We start from the raw sequence: 16,746 nt of genomic DNA on the forward strand, positions 1-16,746 counted from the left end.
GTGACCGCTACCCTTTTCTACCCTCCGGCTCTTTTTTCCTCCCTTTCAATGCTGCAAGAGTCCGTAAACAAGGTCATTCTTTCATTAATGATCCCTGCCTGTTCGCAAGTGCACAGGAACAGGGTCTTGCTGTGCAGTGTCTCTGTTAGCTTCAGCAGTCTCTTGGGGCGGGAGAAGCACTAGAACGGGCCATGCATTTTTCTCCCTGTTGAATTCTCTTCCTTCAGCACTGTTTTTGATGGCTGAAATGTGCAAGGAAATTGTCAAGGCAAGGCCGCCCCTACTGAACAGGGGAATGCACTTGCAAAGGAACGGAGGGAAACAATTTTAAAAAGACGTCCTTGTTTGTGTACTCCAGAAATAACGTGTGTGTGGCACACCAGGGGCCTTCCCTCCAGAGTGCTCCTGTGCGTTGTGGAGGAGGCGTCCTGGTGAGGGAGGCCGGAGATGGAGCAGCTGGGATGGTGAAGAGCAGCACTGGCTTTTTGGTAGCTCTGTCGTCAACCCTGGGATCCCACTATAAAATTGCTTCCCAGGCTCACATAACGCAAGAACCCACCATAGCTGTGATCAACCCTACAATAAGCCGTGGGTTCTTAGGGTGGCTTGTTCACAAAAATCAAGCCATTCTTCCGAGAACCTGCCTATTTCTGGACGACCCGGCATCTCACCAGAGCTGGCTGCCCATGGTTGGCTCTTCCGTTGTGCCTTCAAGTCAGTGTTAATCTCAGACATGGGGAAGGACAGCTTGTGAGTTTGGAATCCTGTACCAATTTCTGAATCTGTCTGCCGTGCATTTGCATGTTACTTTGTTTGGCCTTGGAAGAAGGTTGTGGGGAGGCTTCCAGTTCAATGACCCGTGTGCAGTTTCATAGCTGACGTTCCTGACCTGAGGACAAATTGAGCCTGGAAGGACCACCGCGAAGCCAAGCTGTGGCTGTGGGTCATTTGCATCTCTTGCATCTCTGTGAAAGCTAGCAAGGAAAGCTGTTGCAAGCCCCTTTCCTGTGACTTCCACCCTTCCTGTTGCTTCCAGATGGCAGCTTCCGCTGTGCCTGAAAAAAGCCCAAGAGAGCATATTCTCTAATTAAGTGCAGGAAGCATTTCATTATTGCTTTACACATGTTGAAGACAAGCAGAATTTGGCTGGCAAAATTCTGATTCAGTAACATGTTGGCCTGTTCCGCTTTTCCGTATTGTTCTTGCACTGAGGGGGAATTTCATCTTCTGACATTTTCAAAATAGGCTGCAGTAAGGAGGTGTCATGAAAAACTTCATGGCCCACGATAGAACTGAATGCTAGTCCAAATTTGTGACAAGGACAGGGGCCCTCTAGGTGAGCGGTTGGAGAGGGGCCTTGTTTCCACAGGTGCTTGGGCAGGCTTGGTGGGAATTGAATTGCATTTTTTATGTTAGGCTCCTTCTGCCCTGCTGGTAATTTTGGAGCAAAATATCCTCCCCTCATATTAATATGCAGTCCCCAGGTGCGTGTTCTTACCTGAAGGACTTCTTTGCCTCCAGTTTCTAAGTACTAATTTTTGGGTTGCTGTGAGGCTGCGGTCAAAATTTACTTTTCCATCTGCATTTCAGGCCTTTACAGTGGTTACAGTGTTCAATTCAATGACCTTTGCTCTGAAAGTCACGCCTTTTTCCGTGAAGTCCCTGTCCGAGGCATCTGTTTCCGTTGATAGATTTAAGGTGAGTACGCTCCGTCTTGCTGCGCATCATTTGTCTGGGCTGAAGCGGGCTGGAAGTCATTCATGGGTGCAGAACAGAAGAGCCCCACATTACCCCACAGCTCTTCTGGCAAGAGTCTGTGGTATGGTTATTGAGGAGTGCGTGTAGGGCTGCAGCTGCCTTAGGTCTGGGCCTAAATATGAGCCCAGAAATTGGGCAGGCTGTGATGAATCACGGGGCAGTCCTGCAGAATACACGTGGCCGTGTGATTGTTCACCATTGCGCATTCCTCCGAGCTGCCAGCCTTGGACTGAGAGAATCCTTTCCACCTTGGCTTGTCTGCTGCAGAGCTCCTGTGAGTCCTTGGACAAGTTCTAGGGCAGACGTGGGCAACAAATAGTTCTCCAAATGTTTTGGACTCTGAGTCCCATAAGATCTTGATAATACGGCCAGTGGCCAGGTCTGATGGAAGTTAAAGTCCAAAAGTGCCTTTCTTCTGCCCAACCCTGTTCTAGAATGTGCAGACCATTCACACTGGGAGATGACTAAGTCTGCCGCATTCTCCCATGTGAACTGAGAGAACATTTCAGAATGTAATCAGGAGAATAATGTGCATCGCAGCCTTTCCCCTTCCATTTTCCTCTGGGTTTCCAGGTGTTTGCGGCTCCTTTTTTATAATTCCAAGACCAGCTAAGGCCCAGCTTGCTTAGCCTGGCAAGCTGTCACCAGGATACTCTGTCCAAGACCACAGGGAGTTAAAGGGATTGGATGCATATTTTGCATAATAAATGGTTTTTAGGTCTTTAAGCCCATGCCACAAGAACATGCAGAAATTCCTTAGCTATATGAAGGAAGACTTTATTTTAGAAAGCAAAAGAATATTTACAAATATACAGGATGGTAAAAGAGAAAATTAGGTAGAAGAGGGAAGGGGGACTGTGGCATTAGCTGCTGGGTAATGGACTCCTAGCTTGCTCATTTGCCTTGCAATTCCCATAATTTATGCACTGGGAGCCAGTACATGTAGGACCCTTTTGCTTGGAAATGCTGGTTTTAAACAACTGTAAACAGTTCAGCTTTTGATTTCATTGTGTAATGATATGCCAAACTTCGCAGAACCTTCTAAGAATGTTGTTGAACAGATGGATGTGGTGGAAGAAAGACAGAGGCTGTTTTTCGATTTGTGTTGCGCTGTGATAAATGTTCAAATGCAGTTTGAAATTTGGTTTTCTCCGCACACCGGCTGAGAAGCACTTCCCTCCTCTCAAGCCTGCAGTGCTTTTAGGGAACAAACAAGCCAACGTCCCTCTGCTTTTTAATTTTCTTGCCATGTCATCTCCAAGCCCTGAAAATACAAGACACTGAATGTAATCCTGCTTGGTGTCTGGGGCGGGTATTTCAAGTCTGGCAATTCCACAGAAGTCTCTGTCTGAAAACCACCACATCCATGGATGCCCAGGCCCTTTTGTGGACCTGGAGTTAGTTTTCACTAATGAGCTACCTTTTGCTCTTCAGCTTCCTCCCACTGTATGCCCTGATGTGTTATGCTGCGTGAGTGTGCCGTAGGCTTGTCCCCCGCTCAGTCTTGACCAGGTGTCTCATCTTTGCACCTCTCTCACAACTCCTATCAGAGTTTGTTTCTAATGGAAGAGGTTCATATGGTAAAGAAAAAACCAGCCAGTCCTCACACAGCCATAGAGGTGAAAAATGCCACCTTGGCATGGGAACCCTCCCATGCTAGTGTCCAGAGCTCGCCCAAGATGACCCCTAAAATGAAAAAAGGCAAGATAAGCAAGAACAAGAAGGAGAAGAGGAAGCTGCAGCAGCATGAAGGACAACGGGCGATGCTCGCTGAGCAGAAGGGCCACCTCTTAGTGGACAGTGATGACCCCCCAAGCCCAGAGGAGGGGAATAGACACCTCCACCTGATGAACACCCGGCTGCAGAGGGTTCTGTACAATATTGACCTGGAAATCGAGAAGGTGAGGAAGCAAAACTCTCTCTCCTTTGGATCAGGACTGGCCTAAAATGCTGGGACACAGCGCTTCGCTGTGAAGTTACTCGAGGGGTCTCTCGGCACGTGGTGCAGCGGGTGTGACTTCCGCAGAGCTGCGCCATGCGAGGCATGGAACTTTTGGAAAGACGTGCATGTCAGGCACGCGGTGGACACATGCCAGAGAATGATGGCCCACTGTGACCCTCCCGCAGGGTCCGTGTGAGGAGTCCTCCATGGCGCCCCTTCACAGGGTCGTGGTGGTCCCTCTGGGCACCCACTCGTGCTGTGTGTGACCAGAGAAGGGCTGGCGCCGCCCCTTTGTTTCACGGAGTCTCTCAGACTGCCTCCTGTGCACACTTTTCCGAACAAGCCCAGCACATTCGGTGGGAACTTGCAAAGGATTGTGCTATGAGCGTGCGCCTGTTTTCTTTTTCTAGAATTTTTGCAAGGGTAAGTCAAGAGAACGTGGAGAACTGACTCTCAGGGCAGCTAGCCTGGCCCTAAACGTACTTACTCTGAAGGCCAACTTTCAGCTTGGGTGGTGGGAATCTTTGTCCTCCACGTTGTAAAATCTGGCCGTGTCTATTGGTCCTTTCTTCAGCTTCAAGCACCTGTTCAGGAGTTGAGCACCTGAACCTAGCTTTATCTCCTAGCATAACAGACTGATTTCTTCTGCAGTAATATTCCTTTTTATGGTTTAAACTAGGGGAAACTTGTTGGAATATGTGGCAGTGTCGGGAGTGGGAAGACTTCACTCATTTCGGCCATTTTAGGACAGGTGAGAGATCTTTCCCTCCCGCGCAATCCACCCTGCCGGCTTTGTTCGCCTCGGTCCTCTTGTGAGCCACAGTGTCCGTCTTTTCTGCCGGCTGCTGCATTTTGCCTCGTTCGCCTTTAGCCCGCACGAGGAACGATGCATCCGAGCTCAGGCGCGGGTCCTCAGCTGCAGCGGCGCGAGGCATGTCCGCATGCTGCGTTCCAGGGGGGTGGTCGCTTTTGCATGGCCGAAAGGAGCAGGAGGGGGTCACGCAAGGTGACAGAGACGGACGGACGGACGGGGGACTTCCTCCTGCAAGTGTGGAGTGTCACCCGTTGCTTCTCATTCCAGGTGACTCTCCTAGAGGGCAGCATTTCTGTGGACGGAACATTTGCCTACGTGGCCCAGCAGGCCTGGATTCTGAATGCCACTCTTCGAGACAACATCCTGTTTGGGAAAGAATTGGAGGAAGAAAGGTGTGCAGGTTCAGTTACGCGCCCACTGCTTGCTAATGATCTTTCCTTCGACTGGGATTAATTGGCTCGCCAGTCTTAGTGCCAGATGGGCGTTCGGTGAACCCCCGCTCTTAATTTGGTAACGATCTTGCAGTGTGAACAGCAGGTTCTGTCTGTCATTTCCCCGTGAACTCAATATTTGCTATTCCAGCCCTTCGCCAGTGTGTTAATCAAGAGGACACTTCATTTATCAGGTGTAACCTTGTGACATAGTAAAATTGTCTGTCTTTAAAGTGCAACAAAACTCTCTGTTGTTTTTAAGACAGCCTTTTCCTGTGTTGCTTTTGCGCACGTCACAGGTCTGTGGCCATCTTGGCTCACTGGGTTGTCTGTTCCAAAGAGAGCGATTTCCTTTCCAGGCTGTCCTCAGGTCGTGTGCCCCTTTTGTACAGTTTTCCTTTGAGTCCATGCATGGCCCTGATGGACGATACTGACCCCGTCTGCATGTGTCAAACCCGGTTTAGCAACACATGTATGAACTCTGCAAGCTTATGTGGTCCCCTTTCTCTGAGAGGCTTAGCTGGAAGGAGGTCTTAACCAAGATTAGGTTTCACTTCCCTAGAATCCTGACTCCTCTCACATGATCCCAAGAAACATGGCTTAAAACAAGCAAGTCAGTCGTGTACAGAGCTATAAAATAAAACTTGAATTGGTGACAAACCAGGGTGTCTTAAGCCATAATTCCCTGCTTGTACATAAAGACAAAGCAAGACTCGTGGAAGGCGGAACTGCATGTGATCAGAGTCCTTCGGCCACACATGGAGCGTGTGGTGGGGAATCACATGCCTTCGCCTCACTCAGGTGCTAAGCGACTCGTGCACAGAACTAAGTTTTCATTTAGTGCTGCATATGAACCAGCCCAGCATGTACCATGCAGGAGATGCTGCTGCTTGTGTGAATCCACTTTCAGCTGCCCGTCACCTTGGTGTCTGCTGGACATGTAAATGCTCCACAAGCATTTGGAGGGTCGAGCTGATCTTAAGGGCTCGCGGTCCCTTCTGAGACACAGCCAAAGACTTCACTGGTCACGTTTACTGAAAGCGATTCCCCTTCGCCGTGGACGTGGGAAAATGCTTGTGGAGGAAGTGATACTTTACGTACCTTATGCTTGGAAATGGTGCTGCTGACCATCACCTTACCGCAAAAAGACACGAACCCGCTTTTCCCGCCCGCAGGTACAACACGGTGCTGAACGACTGTTGCCTCAGGCCGGATCTGGCGATCCTGCCGAATGGAGACTTGACCGAGGTGAGAGTCCTATGTCCTTGCCCAGCAAACTGCAGGGTGGGGGGCTCCTTGGGAAGGGAAGGGTCACGCCATGCTGGGGAGTGGGGAGCCGCTGCTTGCTTAGATACCGTTCCGGTATTTTGGGAGGGAGGACGGACAGGATACATGCACAGCAAACAGGTAAGGTCCCCCGTCTTCTCTTCAGTGATCCCAGATCGCTACCTCCAAGAGGGCGTTAAGGATGCACCTTCTCCAGTAGGCCTCCCCAGATCAGGTTTACTTAAATGTGCTTGTTCTCAATTGAAATGTTAACTAGGGCTGGTTTTAATCTCTCATAAACTGCCCAGAAGCGATGGAAATGGGGTGGTACATAAACATCAAAATTAAATGAATAAAATAAAGGCCATTTGAACTTAGATTGGTGAGCGAGGGGCAAACCTGAGTGGGGGGCAGCGCCAGAGGATCAGCCTGGCCCGCGCGTTGTACAGCGACAAGAGCATCTACATCCTGGACGACCCTCTCAGTGCCTTGGATGCACACGTGGGCAACCACATCTTCAACAGTGCTATACGGAAGCACCTGAAGTCGAAAACCATCCTCTTCATCACGCACCAGCTACAGGTAAGGACTGGCTCCCTTCTCCTTCCCCCCCAGTCTTTAGATATTTTGTGGGTGGAGGGTGGGGGGGGGATGACCCGTTCCGTTGTTAAAGTAGCATCTAATTTGGACAGCCCAAACTGCCAATTGCTCTGTAGAGTGAAAAATAAGAGGTGCTCTTGCTCAGATAGGTTTCCAGCTTAAGCGTGACATAGAGGGGAAAGCAGCCAAGTCCTGCGTGAAGGATATCCCAAGAATATAAGTAACTGAGGTTGCAGGTTCACTAGACCTGGAAAATTTACAGGAAAACGAAACAGAAATGGCAAGGGCAAGAGTAAAGGTTCCTCCATAGGAAGTGAGGCTGTAGCAGCAGGGTCATTTTAGCCTAGAAGCATCTGATGCTTTATGAAACGCGGACACTGCGAAGTTCCAGAAATTGCCATCAAAGGGCAAGAATACGGAGCTGTTCCATGAAGCCGATCAGGCAGTTTCAGGCTGGATCGATGGACGTCTGCCTTTCGTGCTGAGAAGAAGGAAGGCTGCGTTTAGTCTCACGTGACGGCAAGCGTTCCTCTCCCTTCCTTGCCCTTCAGTATCTTGTCGATTGCGATGAAGTGATCTTCATGAAAGAAGGCTGCATCACCGAAAGGGGGAACCACGAGGATCTGATGAACCTGAACGGCGACTATGCCACAATTTTTAACAACCTGCAGCTGGGAGAAACTCCACACATTGAGGTAAGTATCTCTACCGACTATTTCTGAGCTGCTAGTCTTCATAGTGAGCTGCAACCAAGGCTGTTGACAGAGTACGAGCAAAACCCCAGACAGATAATTCTGGGCTGAATGTCCCCTTTTGTCTCCCTTGATTCTATAGTGCACTAGAAAAAAGCTGATTTTGGCTCTGAGTCTCGTCTCAGGCTCCTTTTGGCTTGGGTCTGGGGTCCACCCGGGTTTGCCCTGAATTACCTTATTGCATTTTAAGAAGGTCATATAAAAGAGGATGATTAAAAACCATCCACAGAACAGCAGTGCAGCCCATAAACTGGCCATGGGGCACATCTGGCTGGAGGACCCCCCGTCTGGCCAGGGCAGCTCCCAGGTGGGAATTCCTTTGTACCTTTTGCCTTGATGTGCTGGAATTAAGTCCTGGACCTGAGCAAGGGTGGGGGTGCCAGGGAAGGGTGAGTGTGTGAAAATGCGGGGTGGCTGCACGCTGGCAGTGGCCTCACCCTCTGCTGCCATGCAGTTCTCCGCTCTTGCACTTGGCCTGGTCTTCCCAAGGGCCAAACAGCCTGGAGGACTGCGAACGCTTCCGAGCCTCTGGCTCTCCCACTAGAAACCTATTTCCGCATGAGTATCAGCAGCCCAAAAGCCTGGCTGTCGCTGGCGTGGAAGAGAGATGCTGCTTGTGCAGCAGTCATGCAGGGGGAGTGTTTTCCTGGAACACGCCCCATGCCCTGCACCGCATGACCAGCTGTCTTCGATGTGTGGAAGGGCCCCTGCTTGCGTGACTGCCCTGGTGCATCAGTGTACATGGCTTGTGCACCCTGCAAAGTCCATATGTGCCCTCCTGGCTGCTGACGGGGACTGGGCATTATTCTCCCATAACCCAGTCCTCTACCAGCTTCACTGGCTTCCCATCGAAATCCGGGCTCAATTCAAGGTGCTGGTTATCACCTACAAAGCCCTTAACGGCTTGGGACCTGGATACCTGAAGGAACGCCTTCTTCCGTATTTGCCCTCCCGCCCCCTGAGATTGGCAGCAGATGCCCTTCTCCGGGAACCCTCCGCAAATGATATTAGGAGGGTGAGTACCCAGAGGAGGGCCTTCTCTGCGGTGGCACCCCACCTATGGAATGCGCTCCCCAGAGAGGTCCGCCTGGCGCTGTCGTTATTTGCTTTTTGGCGCCAGGCTAAGACCTTTTTATTTAAAACTTATTTTAATTGTTAAATTATTTGAATGAAAAGGAATTTAAATTTTTAGCCGAGAATGCACCGGGGGTTTTTAAACAATTTTTTTAAATTGTTATATTGTTGTTATTTATGTATTTATGGATCCTTTGTGAGCCGCCCCGAGGCTTTGTTGCGATGGGGCGGCATAGAAATGTTTTAAATAAATAAATACTAAATAAATAAAGGCAGGGTGTGCTTGCCAGGGATTCAGACTCTGAACCTCCGCAGAGCAGAGCAGAGAGGTCAGGGAGGGAGCCCAGGCAATCCAACGGATTCCTCGCACATCCCTACCCGTCTCCCTGCCCCTTGCACCAAAATGGTTCCCCAGTCGTGATTTGAACAAGCAGCACATCATCTTGCGCATACAGATGAAAACCTAGGCGAGACTGTAGGGGTTCTGCAGAACTTCTCCTTCCATTGCATCATTTTCCTCTTGCGAGGAACCCAGAGTGGCTTATGCAGACCTCCTCCACTTTATTTTACCTTCCCAGCTACAACCCTGTGAGGCGGGTTCAGCTTAGAGTGAGCGACTGGCCCAGAGTTACCCACTGAGCGTCATGGGCTGGAACCCAGTTCTCCCAGTCCAGAGCGCTCACCACCTGCCACACTGGCTCTCAGTGCAGGGAAGTGTTTCACTAAATACCCTCAAGTAGGATGTTCCATTTCTCATCCGCTTTCCCTGTTCGAGCGTTCTGGGATTTGCCATAGCAAATGCCATGTGCTTATAAACTGCCTATAGAATCGGTGATGGGAATCAAATATGCCTTCTTTTTACTTGTTCCGGGGGGATGAGGGAGAGCTTGCACTGAAGACTGTCCCTTTAAAATTTTAGTGGGAATTTCACCCCTCTTGAGAACATTTGCAGGGCTTTTAGATGGGATGTAAATTTAAATAGGGTTCTAACCAAACCTGCCTTACTTCTCCTCCCTTTTACAGATCAGTTTAAAGAAGACTACAAACAGTTCGTTGAAAAGGCACCCGGAGAAAGGCACCAAATCTGGATCTGTGAAGAAGGAGAAAGTGGTCAAGAAGGAAGAAGGTACATTTTGTCACCAAGACATACATAGAAACACAGAAACAGGGCGAGTCAGAAGGGGTCTCCGGGGCCATCTAGTCTGACCCCGTCTTCAGCCGGCTTCACTCACGACATGCCCACCATGTGCATGTCCAGCCTATCCTTGACACCCGCACCGATGGGGCCTCAACCACCTCCCGGGGAAGCCCATTCCACACCCTTGGGGTCCAGACTGCCAGGAAGTGCTTCCTGGCATCCAAATGGAACCTGGGTTCCCTGAGCTTTGCTCCATTGGAGCGCATCCTGCCTTCCTCTGCAGGGGAGAACAGGTCTCTACCCACCTCCATGTGACATCCCCTCACATACCTGTATATCCTACCACAGACATACAGTGTTACCTTGGCTCACGAACTTAATCCGTTCCAGGACTCTGTTTGTGACCCAAATGGGTCGTGACCCAAGTTAAATTTCCCCATAAGGTTCAATGTAAGGTTAATTCATTCTGTGACCATTTTTTTACTCAGAAAACTGTATTGCAAAGTGACAACAACAAAGATCGTGGCCACCCCCCCCCCCCCCCCGCCCCAGCGCGGCCCCCCCCCCGGCCCCCTGGCACGATTGCATCCCTCATCCCTGCACACGCCCATCATCCTGGCATGCTGTGTGGGGAGAGGCGGGCGCGATCGTGAGCACGCTGGTGGCGGGGAGACGGGCACAATTGTGCTCGGGGGGAGATGGCCAAGATCGCAGTTGCGCTCCGGCGGGAAAGACAGGCGCGGGAAAGACGGGTGCCATCTCCCCCCCGCCCCCAGCACGATCGCGGCCATCTCCCCACTTGGGGTGGGGAGGGGAGATGGCTGCGATCGCGGTCGCCACCCAATGTGGAGTTCGCAACCTGTGTCAAAATACTTATGAAATTCTTGTTTGCGACCCGATTTGGTCGTGACCCGAGGCGTCCGTGAGCCGAGGTACCACTGTATATGCAAACCTCCATTGGCCTAAAAAGCTCTGGCTGACAGTGGCATCATGCGTGCGCTCATTCTGTCCTTACGCAGCATATTCCAGGCAGTCGATGACATTACTGACCTCTTGGATCAGGTGCTGCCCGCTCATCCCGCCCTTGTTTGCATCCGTCGGCGTTTTAGGGCCATGCCTGCCCAAGAAGCATCGGCAGCACATTCACGCCGAGGAATTTTTTTGTGAACTGGCAGTGGGGGCCTTGAAGAAGCCTGGAATGGCCTCAGGCATGGCTCAGTTTGGTGTTTGTGTGGAGAAGCTTTCGCGGACCCTCATTCCAGCCATTTAGGGATCTTTATTTGTTTCTTTCGAAAACACGCTTGCTGCCCATCAGCGTAGGAAGGGAGCCTCGAGCCGCAGACCGGCCTGCCCCCTCGGGCCGCTGGCCGCCCGTCCGACTCACCCCTTGTCTTTCCTCTCTGCAAATGTGTGCCCTGCAGGCCAGCTCATGCAAGTCGAGGAGAAGGGCAAAGGCTGCGTCCCGTGGTCCGTCTACGGCGTCTACATCCGCGCGGCTGGAGGCCCCGTGGCTTTCCTCGTCATCATGGCACTGTTTGTGCTGAACGTGGGCAGCACTGCGTTCAGCAACTGGTGGCTGAGCTACTGGATCAAGCAAGGCAGCGGGGTAAGAGCGCGTCTGAGTGGCTCGTGGGTTAAGATTCTGTCCTTATCGGGACAACTGAGGGAAGCCACTTCCCTAATTAATGGAGTGGAAGATGCTGTTCTCAGGGGCACGTCCTAAGCAAAACCTGCAGAAAACAGCCCGGGCAAGTTTTAATCCTCGCGTGGAGACTAAAGTCCTCTGCAGGCGTTGGCCTGCTCATGCGCGGTTCCTTTCCATGCTTGCTTTCCTTGACTGAGTTGTTCGCTCCAGGAAGCAGGGGCTAAGTGTGTGAATCGCACATGCATTGCCGCAGCGGGTCCGGCCCCGCTTTGCGCCGAGGGACAGAGTTGCAGCAAATTTGCCTTTTCCGTCGAATTCCCACCTTGTTCTTTCCCCCAGTTTGGAGAGCTGTCAGGGCATGAGGTCTGGCACGAGCAAAACAAAACACTGCAGATGACTTGGACTGGGCATGGCATCCCACGGAAGCGCTGTTTTCAGCTGGGGCAGGAGAAGAAGACTTTGAAAGACTTTATCAAAGGGAGGCTTCGACATGCACTAGTGAGGAACCGCTTGCGAGTCCGGCGAGCAAAGTCCGCCCCCTGGTGGTGGCAGCCTGGGGGACCGAGCCAGTGCCGAAGCAGCAGTGTCCCTCAGGAGCAGAGTGACTGCCTCCATAGAGCCAGAGGGTCTTTTGGGGCCCAGGAGGTACCCCTTGATGCACCAGGGAGCTGCGGACAGGTGCTGCTCCACCTTGTCTCAGATGGACAGAAGTTCTCTCACCGAGGCACCTGTGCAAGGCACGCTGGCATTTTAAGGCAACTGCTAAGGATCTCTGCTCGGTTTTGGTGGCCTCCTGAGGCCCAGAGGTCATCTGACTGCTGCGTGAGATGTTCACCTTTGAGCCTCCCCCCATCCTCACCTTTGCTACTTTTTGCGGTGGAAAAAGATGTTCCCGGTGCTGCGATGCAGCTCTCCTCCTGCAGCAGCAGCTGGGCTGCTCCAGTAGAGTATCTGCCACTCATGCAGACTGGCCTCTTCAGAATTGCACCCTCTGGGAAGGAGAACCTTCAGCTCCCAGACGGATCATCATCTCGAGTAGGCCTTCCCTGATCTCCAGATGGAGGCTGCCTGCTGTAATCAGGAGTATCTGCCATCTTGGAAGCTGACCCAAAACCCAGCTGGATGGTCCATACTCCCCACCACCCACATGATTCAGCTTGCAGGCACAGTATATTCTTGGTTCCCAGAATTGGTGCACTGATGCTGGTTTGTTGTTTGTTTAATTAGAATATTTGCATTTTCTGAGGCAGGAGAGCCTCTTGTGGGAATAGTCTGACCTGAGAACTTTGCTCCACTGCAGGAGTGGATTCCCTTGTTTTAGAACAGAGACAAAATTCAATTTTGGAGACACTGCAGGGGGCTGCCTTCCAGTCATGGGTAGCCTGAAGGCAAAGCAACCAAGTTGGTGTCCTTGTTACATGCCGTTGTTTCCTCTCTCCAAAACATCCTGCCCTTGACAGCCCTGCTCAGCGGTCGGGAATGCGACATGCAGCAAGGCCAGTGCAAAAGGGCTCAGTCACCGTTGCATTTTGAAATTCATCTCGACTTCAGCGGCTCCGTGATGGTAAAGGAAGAGCCTCTGCTATCTCAGAATGTCAGGACCTTTTGTACCATCTGGGCTGAATGTCCTGCCAGGATCCCTTCTCCGTGTTTGCCGTGACTCCAAACCTGCAGACGTCACAGGCCCCTGCAGACGTGATTCTCTGAGTCACGAATTCCACTGGCCTTGCATCTGGACAGCTGGGCTTTGCCTGCCGGAAGGTGAAGAATTGACAAAGTTAAACCTTCTGGACTTCCACTGTTTTCTGGGGACACCATCCAGTCCCTGGAGGAGGGTCTCTCAGCTTGGCCACAGACCTCAGAAGGAACACGACTTAGGAGCTGTCCCAGCTGCATGAGTTTCTGGAACACCAGTTCCTAGACTGGGAAACACTCACCTTCCAGTGTTAGAGCCCCCTTTGTATCCATAGTTCTCGTCTGTGTTCTCTGGCAGATTAATCTGGTAGTTCTTCTCCTGGAGTTGGTCCCATTACCAGCCATCTACCCTCTTTTCCTTGCTCCTCTTAGCTCATTTATATCACACCCCAGAAGGAATATTTTTTGTTAGTGTCCTGGGCCCCAGGGAGACCCCACGCTTATGCATGTGCCTTATTTACAGCTATTCTGTCATTAGGTGTTACAGTCCTTACATAGGCTGGTAGTGGTAGAATTTATCACAGACTTTTTGATGCCTTGTCACACCCCGAAACTGGGAAGAGAGGATGGCTTATCCAAACCTGTTTTGCATAAAACCATGTTTATTGGTGCAAGATAGAAGAATAAAACTTTTAGGGGTTCCCCTTATCCTCTGTAGAAAGGGACTTGGGGAAAATCCAACATTCTAAAAGTAAACCATAGTTATAAAGGTATCTTCCGATGTTGGTAGGTACTTGTGTGTAGAGGGCTGATAGATTTATTCTGGCCACAAATAAATACTGGATTTAGTGGAGTAGATTGTTGAATGCCAAGAGCCACAAATAAATAACACTAGCGTGCTGCTCTTAAAGAAAAGTAAAACGAAAGGCAGAAGCAGCCGTTTAACAACTTTCACAGGTGTATCCTGGTAAACAAGGAGGGGGTGAGGACTAAAAACAGGTTAGCAGAGGAGTCTTTTAGTAGGTAGGGGTGGCAAGATACTGGTTTCTGGGGTTTGAAGAAGCAGAGTCAGCTTTACGACTGACGTGGGTTCTGTAAACCTTCCTTAAAACAAGTCAAGCCGCTTGTTCGGCACTCGCAGTTTTCAGCTCAGACTGGCAGTGGCTCTCTGGGCTTCTGTGACCCTTTAACTGGCCAGGAAAGGGCTCTGGGGCCTCGTGTCCCCGATGCTCGGGCCCCATCATTGAGTTGTGGCCCCTTTGGCATGGGGAACGGTGCTGCCCTGGCCCTCGACAAGCGCAGTGAGAGCCAGCCCCGCTTTGCAATGCTGGGAAGAGTCCCTGCGAGCACAGCTTCTGCCTGTCAAGGCACGGCAGACGTTCGGCCTTCATCGAGAGCTTTCCAGTGTTCAGAGCACGTTGCCTTCATGACCTTGCTCTAGTGTTGTAACCCGATAAGATAGGTCAGTATGATTATATCCGTCTGAACCTGCACATCGGGAAGATGAGCAAGCGGTGCTTTGTTGGGAGAAAGGGCCAGTACTGATTCTGACAGTGTCCAAAATGAGTGTGAGGGATTTTGTAATTAAACTGTTTATAGGAAAGCTTTCAACTAGGTTAGGTGATGAAGATGTAGCACTTGCCAGTATTTAGAAGAAGCCAAGGAAACAGACAGTGATTTACAGATCTGTAAGTCTAAATCTCCTCCAAAAGGGAGGTATTTTCCAAAGTTCTGTCAGTAGGAAGTTGGTCTCTTAATCAGGCCGGAAGGATTAAACACAAACTTGAGAAAAACTTTTGATTTGGTGGTGTAACTAATCGCTCATAAAAGTGCATAGATTTAACTGAATTTTTCCGGGTTTTTAGAAAGCCTTCTGACAATTCCACCCCCAGGGTTGTTTCAGCGTGGAAACCAAGTTTCTGTTGAACTACAAGTCTGAGAAGGATCGCATCCTTTCTGGGCTTCTATAAGGAATCTCCACCCTGGCCCCTTTTTGGATGGGCATGCAGAATAATATTCAGACAAAATTAAGAACCAAGTGCAGGTGGCACAGTGGTTTAAACAGCTGTGCTGCTGGGCTGGTTGATCGAAAGGTTGCCGGTTCGAATCTGCACAACGGAGTGAGTTCCCGTTGCTCTGTCCCAGCTCCCGCCAACCTTGCAGTTCGAAAGCATGCAAATGCAAGTAGATGAACAGGTACCACTTTGGTGGGCAGGTAACAGCGTTCCGTGCACTTCGGTGTTTAGTCATGCCGGCCACATGACCACGGAGACTGTCTGTGGACAAACGCTGGCTCCCTGGGCTAGGAAACGGACATGAGCACCACCCCCTAGAGTCAGGCATGACTGGATTTAACATCAAGGGGAAACCTTTACCTTTTACTGGTTGGAGAAGGCTCAGCTGATGTGAAGCAGGGCACACCCATTCGTTGTTTCCATCTTAGTCATGTGCCTGTTGTGTTTTCAAACCAGAATACTACGCGGATGTTGGGAAACGAAACAGTTGTGAGCAACAGCATGAGAGACAATCCTGACATGCGGTACTATGCCGGCATCTACGCACTCTCCATGGGTGTCATGCTAATTCTGAAGGCTGTGCGTGGCATTGTCTTTGTCAAGGTATGTATGTATGTGTGAAATCGGGGAGGGGGGCTTCTGCTTCTATGAACTCCAGTGGCCTGCTTTACTCTGAAGAACATCCTTTGCTTCCTTGTTCCTCCTGTTTTAGTTCTGGAGTCCTCCTAAATATAAACTGAAAGGCTTTCTGGGACTATTTCCTTGCTGTACCTGTTGGAGCCTTGACTTCTTGCACTGCAAGGGAAGGGGCTCCTTCCTTCCAGCTGGCGGGGAAGCTTGCGGTCTTTGGTGACGCTCCGTTCACAAGTATCCCTCCCTGATTCCAGCAATCTTCTTTTGCCGTCACTGCAGGGGACGTTGCGGGCCTCCTCCAGGCTCCACGATGAGCTCTTCCGACGGATTCTTCGTAGCCCTATGAGTTTTTTTGACACTACGCCTACGGGGCGGATCCTCAATCGGTTTTCCAAAGATATGGATGAAGGTAATTGCTCTCCTGCTTGTGCTACCACGTAGCTCTGCAAAGGTTAATAACCTGGAAATGCACAGCACCATGCAGGAAAAAAGCAGGTGGGGGACTGAATGTTTGCACGTTTCCTGTGTCACAGCACTTGGGAGAGAAGAGAATGTGCTATATGTGCATTAGCACATGCCAGGGAAGGTGCTGATCGTCCCCGTCTGACTTGCAAACTTACAATGCCTAGGATTTAAAATAAAATTGGCAAACCTTCAAGCAGAGTAACCAAGATCAGTGCTGAAAATAAACCAACGACACCTGTGATTTAATTGTGAGCGTTCCAGGAAGAATGTCCTGCCTGGCTTTGCAGCCTGTGGAATGGCTTTTGATGTTGATGGATCTTATGAAAACACTCAGAAGCATTTGTGTAAGATGGGTGCTCCCTGCTAGTAAGTTTTGATACCAAGAGATGGGCTCTCAAGTCCTGTTTTGGCACGACAGTGTTAGCATGTGAATCATTTTGGAGCACAAGACAGCTTGACAAGGTCTGGTTTAAGTTGTCCCAAAATGATCTGGAGCCAAGGAGGGAGCTGCAGGAGCTCAGATGTGGCAATAACACAAACCGAGTCACTCACATAATGACCTGTAGACTACAAAGAGT

At 50.6% G+C, this 16,746-nt stretch overlaps 1 protein-coding gene across 8 annotated transcripts in view; it reads left to right on the top strand.

Annotated features, from left to right (window-relative positions):
• The window catches only part of ABCC5 (ATP binding cassette subfamily C member 5), a 70,721-nt gene that overhangs the window by 39,405 nt on the left and 14,570 nt on the right, over window positions 1–16,746 (top strand). For all 8 annotated transcript variants that reach the window (XM_044422315.1, XM_044422316.1, XM_044422321.1 and 5 more), the window contains 11 exons: window positions 1,591–1,698; window positions 3,309–3,659; window positions 4,380–4,451; window positions 4,782–4,906; window positions 6,121–6,193; window positions 6,590–6,793; window positions 7,363–7,506; window positions 9,661–9,763; window positions 11,197–11,381; window positions 15,527–15,673; window positions 15,983–16,112. In XM_044422315.1, coding sequence (XP_044278250.1) covers window positions 1,591–1,698; window positions 3,309–3,659; window positions 4,380–4,451; window positions 4,782–4,906; window positions 6,121–6,193; window positions 6,590–6,793; window positions 7,363–7,506; window positions 9,661–9,763; window positions 11,197–11,381; window positions 15,527–15,673; window positions 15,983–16,112 — 1,642 coding nt within the window. The remainder of the gene's footprint in view (window positions 1–1,590; window positions 1,699–3,308; window positions 3,660–4,379; window positions 4,452–4,781; window positions 4,907–6,120; window positions 6,194–6,589; window positions 6,794–7,362; window positions 7,507–9,660; window positions 9,764–11,196; window positions 11,382–15,526; window positions 15,674–15,982; window positions 16,113–16,746) is intronic.

This window comes from Varanus komodoensis, unplaced genomic scaffold (genome assembly GCF_004798865.1).
Source record: "Varanus komodoensis strain SLA01 unplaced genomic scaffold, ASM479886v1 scaffold125, whole genome shotgun sequence".
NCBI lineage: Eukaryota > Metazoa > Chordata > Lepidosauria > Squamata > Varanidae > Varanus > Varanus komodoensis.